Raw genomic sequence first — 8,415 nt, forward strand, 5'->3', positions numbered from 1 at the left:
CAATTGCTCATTGAGGGTACAGCTATAATAACCTCAAGATATTCCTAAAGCTTAATCATAAAAATTAGCAACTTCGACAAAAGAGGCAACTCTGCTCATAGTGGGCTTGGAGTCACTGCTTTTTGAGTTTGAATTCTGGCTTTGTCACTGATTAGCTGTGCAACCTTGGACAAGTCACTAAGCCTCTCTTTAGCTTTCACATCTGTACCACGGGGATATACCTACCTTACTTGAAGACTAAATAAAAGACAACGGAAATGGTAGTGCTTTGTAGCCAGTAGAAGAGCTGCATCTTTGTAACATGGCAATTAACCCATCTCACAGAGGTGGGATCTCTGCTTAAGCAAGAAGCAAATACCTGAGGTGTCACATGCATGCCTTCCTGTTGAGGGCTCTCGGTGGGGGGTACTGCGCCTATAGATAATGTGGGGTTTGTTTTGTTCCTCTTCTTCTTGTTCATCAATGGACAATAGTGGTTCAATAAAATAATCCCCATCATGGGACCGGAATGTGCCCAGCTGCAAATGAAGAAACGAGAGGTCGATTTAATATAGCTCAACCATTGGAATGAAAAAAAAAAAACAAAACAAAACAATGAAACACTTCAAAGTAGAAATGGTGACATTTTACCCAGTCCCTTTCTCCTGAGGGTTACTTAAACTGAAAATACTGCTGACACATTTAGGGAAGCAGTTTATTTTCACTCTCTGCCATATCAGTACCTTATTTTTTATTTAACTCCACTATTTTGCACCTGCTATCCAAATCTGTCTCTAAGAAATACTTTCTTGGTGCTCAAGTTCTAATCACATATTCCTTCCTACAGGCTGTTGAAAGAGAGTGTTTCTCTGTGTTAAGACAGCAAGGAAACTTAGGGACAAGTGTGACATCCAAGGGAAAAGATGACCCATGGAAGCCTTATCATTAATTCAAATTCAGGAAGCATCTGTTGACCACAAAACACTCAAGGGGTGCCACCTGCAACACTAGCACATGAGTCTCTCACCACTTCTTCCCTTTGTAATAGGGAGTGATATGATACAAGCTTTGGAGTCAGGCTGATCTAGGGTCCAGTCCCAGCACCATCACTCACTCATCCACCCTGGGCAAGTTTAACTGCTCTCAGCTTCAGTTTCTTTGTTTGTCAATTTGGGATAAAAATACTTACTCTGAAGAGTTATCCTGCAGATTAAATGAGATAATGCATTTAAAGTGCTTAGCAAAGTGACACCTTGTAAGAGCTTAGAACACATTAATGGCATTTGGTGTTGTGGTGTTAGCTCTAAATACCAGTATACAATTTGCATTTGCCAATCACTCTAAGCACTTTGAAAGAGGTAACTCTTTCTCCTCCCCTTCCTACATACCCACAAGTTTTACAAATGATAGATGATGCCTCAAGGGTAAAGCACCCAAACTAAATATTACAAGAGCACTAAAAAGTTCCCCATGCCATGCCAGTGAACAGTATTTAAAGGGAGAAATCAAGTTCTCTCTTACTCCATTGTTCCTTTTTTTTTTGCACTGGGAAAAAAGGAGGAGGAGGAGGAAGTAGCAGAGGAAGAGGAGGAGGAGGGAGAGGAAGGAGGGAGGGAGGGAGAGAGAGAATGGAAAGAAAGAAAAAGAAAAGTAGAGGGCTTTTACCTCCTGTGGACGTGGGGGAATGACTGTCCTTAAAGGTCAGAGGTGGCATTAGCATCACCTAGGAATATGTTAGAAATTCAAATAATCATGCTCCACCTCAAATCTGACCTACTGAATCAAAATCTCAGGGTATGGCCTAGGAATTGGAATTTTAATGAGCACTCCAGGATATTCTTATGCATGATAAAGTTTGTGAAGCATTAGGCTAAGACAAGGGATTCCCAAACCCAGCTAAGCATCAAAATAGCCTGGGAAATTTTTTTTAAATTTAGATCTGGGGCATTACCCTTTAGCCACAGATTTGAAATTTCCAAGGGTGAGGTCTAGAATCTATATATTTTAAAAAGCTCTCCATATGGTTCACAAGCCACTGGCTTAAAAAGGGGACAGCTCTAGTGTGGTCAGACTAAATGACAGAGTGGCTGCTTTCCTGAGAAGTGATTTAACGAATTTATTCTTACCCAAGCAGCTTTCTCTGTTTTCAATACACAACTCTGGTGTTCTCTGAGCACAGAGCAGAATACATACTACAGCACGTAAAACCTATTAGAGACTGGCCATAAATACTGGGAGAGAACCTGGGAGTTCATCTGGTGAAGATCTGGCACCTCTGACTGGTAGAAAGGGAAACCAAGGCCTGGAAGGTAAAGTGACTTGTTCAAGGTCCCCCTTCAGAGGTACAGAAGCAGCTGAATAGTGCCAGTGCTGAATCTAGAACTCAAGTATCCTGACTTTAGCCCAGTGACTTAAAAAGAAAACAAAACAAAACAAAAAACTTTGAAATTCTCTTTAGGAACATAGATTCAGTGTGTGAATGGTTAAGAACATGGGTCAGTAAGACTGGATGGAACCTCAACTCTGCCACTTACTAGCTGTGAGAATTTGAGCAAGTCTCCAACTCTCAAAGCCTCAGTGTCCCCAACTGTAAAATGAGTTGTTTGAAAGCTAGGTTGTTGTGAGGATGTTGTATGAGATGATGCATACATAATATACTTATTAAAGGGCAAGGCACATAATAAGAGTTCAATAAATAGTATTTATACGATGCCAAATTAATTTTGGTGTTGGTTAATGAAATAGTTGTTTGCTCAAAGAGTAATCCTTTCTTGGTCAAGGTGAATATTTATTCAAACATAAGTAGGTACTAAGCACCTACAATATACAAGGCTCCAGTATGGGAGAGAAATGAGTTTATATTGACCCTACTGCCAAGGAGAAGGGGACAGAACACGTTTATGAAGAACTATATTACAAAGGAGAGCATACTAAGAATCCTAAAAGAGATACAGAAACACATCTATGAAGGTGAAGAGAGATGACAGCAGCCTGTAGGACTATGAAAAGGTTTCCTGGGAAAGAAGACATGTAAGTTACACTTTTAAAAGAGAGTATGATTTGAATATGTGAAGCTGGGTGAGATGAACAAGTGAATCCAAAGGCCCAAAAGCAATGAGGCAAGATTAGGATGGGAGGGAAATTTTAAAAAGGGTAAAGAGATTGCCTGAAATATAGGATTTGTGGAGGAAAGCTGGACATGTGGATGTGAGATGGGTGAGAAGGTATACTGTAAATAGTTTGAAGTGCCAGATAGTTTATAGTTGTTCACTAGGCGGTGGGGAGCTATGTAGAATAATGAGCAGGGTAGTGATGTGACCTTGAGCCTAGCTGTTATCGATCTGTTAGCGGTGTGGGGCAGGGATTAGAGAGAAAAGACTGGAGGACAAGCCAGATGGAAATATTTGTTAGACGTCAGTTTTGAGAGAGCCGGAGAGAAGTAAAGAGGGCTAGCAATAGGGTAGAGATGCTCCAAAAAGGTGAGAGACACATTTGAGATGGAATTCAGGGAAACTGATACCTTACTGGTGAGGGGTGTGTGGGGGGGGGGGGGGCGGGGGGGGGAGGCGGGGGAAGGGCAGTGATCGGTATGGCCCACTTTAAAGAGTGAAAGATTTCCTGGAAGATTTCCTGGGTAGGCCACTAGGAACTTTATGATACTACTGCTACATAAATGGTAAGAGGAAGTCTCAGGAAGAAAGATAAATTCTAGAAGGAAGACAAAGGAGCTAGGTTTGGGGGCTAGATTAATCATTGCATATCTTTAAGTTGTATGCCAGACCTTTCAGCCCCCAAAGAGGCCTACTGAATCAAAATCTCAGAGTAGGGCCTATTAAAATTAAACGTAATATAAATGGGTTATCATGGTCTCAGCAGTCCTTTCGGAAGTCCTGGCCCTCAGTTCCCTAAGAGAGTTACCACTCGCAGTTCCACGTGCAAGTTACTACCTAAAACTGCCAATAGAAAGTAAGGTCCTTCGCAGCAAAATATTTATACAACCACTGGGGCCACTCAGCGGGGTGTGGAGGCGGGGAGGGAGGAGGAGTAAAGGCTGTTTACAAACTTGGCGTACAGACGCAGCCCTATCCGAAAGGTTCTGAGATTGGGGGTTACAGTATTGAGATCTGGGGGCGTTCTGATGCCCATGGCTCCGGTGCCTGATTTATGCCCACCTCGGCCGTAACCTTTCGAAGAACAGAAGGATTCCTGTGCTCTGGCCATAGGTCTTGGGGCAGCGATGACTCACCGCAGCACCCCCTCCGCCTTCGCCAAACTGCCGTCTCCGCCCACCCCCAAACAATCTCGACAACGCGCCGCGGCTCCTGGAGCCTTGCTGCGGCTTAAGAGGTTCATCTCCATCCCTGCATCCCAGCAGGCTAAACCTCGCCGCTCGCGTCTTGCCTAGCTCCCCATTCAACCCCTCCGTTGAGCGCCGGAGATGGATGCGACATCCATACAGGGATCTCTGGACCCACGAACAGCAGCGAGCAGAAGGGGCAGCCGAGCACCCCGTAAGTATCCACGCTCTCACTTAGAAAAGGTGTAGTGGGGAATGTGGGTGCTTAGGGTAGGAGTAACGCATACCCGGGCGTGGTGCTCACAGCGCCGTGCGCTGGGAGACCCTGACCCAGGAAAGTTTCTGCGTCATAGGTGCGTGGCAGAAACGCACGTCGCTTGGGAAAGTCAAAACTATTATCAGTCAGGTCGGAACTTTACGGCGAGTCCTCAAATGTCACAGGGGAGAGGGGTGATGCCATGTAGGGCTTCTTGGAGGGCAAGTGGTGGTGGTGGGGAGGTAAACCGGGAGTCGGGGTACCAGCTTGGATTCCCTGCTAAGTGCGTATTTTGCAGCACAAGGGAGGTGGCCGCCCCGCCCTCTCGCCCTCCCTCACTAGGTAAACGTGCACCGCAGACTCCCTCTTCCGATTCTCTGCAACCCCCACGGGTGGTAGAAAACCTAAAAGAACCGAAATTTCATCGGGGTAGCTTCTCCAGGCTCTCTCCCACTCTTTCTGCTTCTCCGTGCCACCCTGCCAGCAGGGTGCAGAGTCGGACTGCGCCGCACCCCCCACTCAAAGTTTCCACCCTAATTCAAAGCGTCAGAGGCAGGCTCCGCCCTCATCCCCGCCCCCAAGCCCTCGGCCCACCCTTCCGTTCCTGGGACGGGACCTGTTCCCTGTCAATCCTGTTCAGCCTCAGGGTTCCTGGCGCGTGAAAAAAGGCCCCGAGAGAACTCGGAGACTCTAGATTACGCACCGCCCTCCACGACACAGAAGGAACTCCCAGTACCCGTGCCTGGGGATCCTCAGCCCACACCCCTGACTCAAGACGCACCAATAAGGAGTCGGGTCCTCCCTGCACTCAGCTGCTCGGCTCCTGGGAGGCCGAGTTTGCCGCAAACTCTTGGAGTTTGGAAACCGACTTCCAAGCCGCTTCCCAGAGAGCCGAGTTAGGACCCTAGAAAGCTCTGAAACATCCAGAACCCCCTGGGGGCGGACGCGTGCGCTCTTCTCGAGTGTAAGCGCACGCTCTGGGCTAGCCACCCAAACCACAGGATGCAAACAAACTTCCAGCTGATACAGAACGCCAGAGCGAAGACTCGCCGCAGTGAGGGTCTTAGGCTAGAGAGCAATTAAGTCTTCCAGAAGCGGGTGACGGGAGGGGAGGGGTGCACGCCCACTTACCATTCCTGAACAGAGGCTGATAACCGCCGTGTGCTCGGACTTGGTATTGACATGGCCTTTGTAGAAACAGTGCTTGAGTTCTGCTTCCTCCTCGGAATAAAACTTAGTCTGGTTCTCCCCAGGCTCCCCGAGGAGGGTGACAGTGAACAGTGGAGCGATAAATCCGGCATGGGCGGTGAGATTAAATAGAAACTGCTGGCCGAAGGCAGAGAGGCGGTAATGCGCCTGGGAGGAGGTAGAGGAGGAAGAGGAGGAGGCGAAGGCAGGCCAGGGGTCAGAGGCAGAGTTAATGCTCCGTCGCCTTCTTTTGAAGTGCACGTTCGTGGGAAAGGGTTCTCCAAGAGCGTTCACTCGGATGGGAGACGCGATTTCGTATTCGCTCAGGGTCTCTAATAATTCCACTGCAGAGAGAAGCAGAGGCACACACCCAAGAATTCAAATTTTCCGCAAATTTTAATTTAAAATAATGCTGAGGGCTTTGTCCTGAGTTATTTTCCAGCGTTTTTTTTTTTCTTTTTCTTCCTCCCCCTCCCCATTAGAATCAACCCCTTCACTCTCAGTCAGTGGACAAATACTGGTGAGCGGCTACTATATGCCAGGAACAGTTAAACTGCTAGGCGCTTAGGATACAGTATTAGGAGCCAGGCAACGAACAAGTCAAAATACATAAGGTAATTTCAGATTCTGACAACCCTGAATAAAATAAAAACATGCCGCTAGCCGATGCCCCCAGTTACTAAGTTACGGTAGTTTGGGGCATGAGGGTTGGGAAGGGGAAAGATCAGGATAAAAACAGAGAGTGGGGGTGGGGATAAATTCGTTCCACAGTGTCTCTGTCTAGATATTGGCTGGGAATGACCTATAGAAGAGAGAGGCTGCAAAGCGGGAGATAATTCTTTCTAGGAAAAGTAAAGAGGCCTCCTCTGCGGGGTGCCCGCTCCTCAGCGCGTAGGCTGGGGAGGTGGCGATAGGGGCGGAGGGGTCCCGGGGGCCGGAGCTTCGTTACCTTGCCTCGGGTGCAGCCTGTCCTTGCGCACGGCCGCCGCGGCGTCTGGGCTCCCCATCTCTGCCAGGTCTCGCACCAGGAGCGTTAGCAGTGTGGCCCAGGATACAAACTGCATGGTGCTCTCCACCCCTCCCCCCACTACCCCCACCCCCCTCCCTCTTGCCCTCCTTGGCTGCCGAGGCGACGCGAGGCAGCGGCCGCGGAGAGCGCGCGGAGCCCGGCGCCCGCCGCCAACTTTTGACTTTAGGAGTCGCTGAGGTCTCGCCGGGAGGGTCCCGTCTGTGCTCGGCTGAGCAACGCCGCCGCCTGCCGAGAGCTGAGCCACTCGGGCCGCAGGAGGAGCCGGAGGAGTAGTAGGTGGAGGAGGACTGGGGCTCGGCTGCTCGGCCGCATAATGTCCAGGGAATGTGTAGGAGAAAGCGCTGAACGTGCGCTCCGAGGCGCGGCGGGCGCCCTGTGCTGGCTGGGATAGCGGAGCGGCTTCTTGAATGGGGGGCTAGGGGGCGGAGGCGGGGGGGGGGGTGGCCGCGGGTCCTCCGCCGCTCAAATACCCCCGGTGCCCGCCTCTAGGAGGAGAGGGGAGGAGAAACCGAAGTGAGCGGGGACCGCCTCCTTCCAGACCGCGTCCCCAGCTTGGCCGGCCCGTGCAGGACTCCCAGCCGGCCTCAGGCTTCAAGAGTCCGGAGGCGCCAGGAGCGCCGGGACAGCGGTTCGCTGTCCGGGCCACCTCGGTGGAGCTGAGCTTCTCGGAGACTCCCTGACCCGGGGAAGAAGAACAGAAAGTTCTCTCTCTTTCTTGGCGCTCGCGGTCTCTCTCTCCTGTGTCTCTGTCTCTCGTCTCCTCCCTTCTCTCTGCTCTTTCTCCCGTTGGAATCTCTTTTCTCCTCCTTTCTCTATGTGGCTTTGAATCGGGCTCCCTTTACATCCCCCCCGCCACCGACCCTGTCCCCGTGTTCTGTACCTCTCCACTCACTGTACCTCTCTAATTTCCCGTATTTCTCCTTTTCTTTTTTCTCTTCTGTCCCCATCTCTTTGCAACAGTGAATTTTTGTCCTTGTCAATCCCCTTCTTTTGGCTTCTTACAAGTGGAAGTGGCCCAGTTCAGGAGCGCCTTGCCTTCTACAGTTCCTCACTAGGAAGGAGATGTGGCATCCTAACTCCGCTCTCGATTTAATCAACCCGGGTCAAGAGTTTTAGCGACGGGGTTCTTAATTTTACAATTTGGGGTGTGTTTCAAGTCCTTGGTCTCCTGGAAGTTTCGCAAAGCTTCCAAGCTGTGCTTTCCCCAGCCTCTGATCCCAACTTGAGAGGGTCCGTAGTTTTCTGTAGGTCCCGATCCAAAAAAGGTTAAGAACCACTCTTGGCAGCAAGAGGGGGCGGGGACTTCGGTGCCTCTGACTGCCCCGGGATATGGGGGGAGAGGGGGGGCGGAGGGGATAGCAGGGTGCGAAAGGAGATTCGTGGTTCTGGAAGGGAAGCATCAGTCCTAAGAGGTTGTTGTCAATCACTTCTGTTTGCATTTTGCGGGAGAGATGCTTGGAGCGGCGCAAAGCTGACTCTTCAAGCTACACATACCTCTGCCTTGGGATGCAAATTTGAAAGTCAGAAATTATGCCAGAAAGGGAAGATGCTAGTATGTGAATGTGTGACTGTATATGTGTCTCTGTGTGTAAATTGTTTAGTCTTGGATAGTTCCAAAGGACTTTTTGCTTTACCAATTCTCAGGAAGATAGGATGTGCTAATTT

At 49.5% G+C, this 8,415-nt stretch overlaps 1 protein-coding gene across 1 annotated transcript in view; it reads right to left on the reverse strand.

The window, feature by feature from the left end:
- Positions 1-7,170, reverse strand: part of ADAMTS9 (ADAM metallopeptidase with thrombospondin type 1 motif 9) — a 154,526-nt gene extending 147,356 nt beyond the window's left edge. Inside the window, exons 1-3 of the mRNA XM_023529708.1 lie at positions 6,670-7,170; positions 5,664-6,064; positions 359-518 (exon numbers count right to left, since the gene is read on the reverse strand). Of these exons, the coding sequence (XP_023385476.1) occupies positions 359-518; positions 5,664-6,064; positions 6,670-6,784 (676 nt within the window). The 5' untranslated portion in view covers positions 6,785-7,170. The remainder of the gene's footprint in view (positions 1-358; positions 519-5,663; positions 6,065-6,669) is intronic.
- Between the last annotated feature and the right edge of the window lie 1,245 nt (positions 7,171-8,415).

This window comes from Pteropus vampyrus, unplaced genomic scaffold (assembly GCF_000151845.1).
Source record: "Pteropus vampyrus isolate Shadow unplaced genomic scaffold, Pvam_2.0 Scaffold41, whole genome shotgun sequence".
Classification (NCBI taxonomy): domain Eukaryota; kingdom Metazoa; phylum Chordata; class Mammalia; order Chiroptera; family Pteropodidae; genus Pteropus; species Pteropus vampyrus.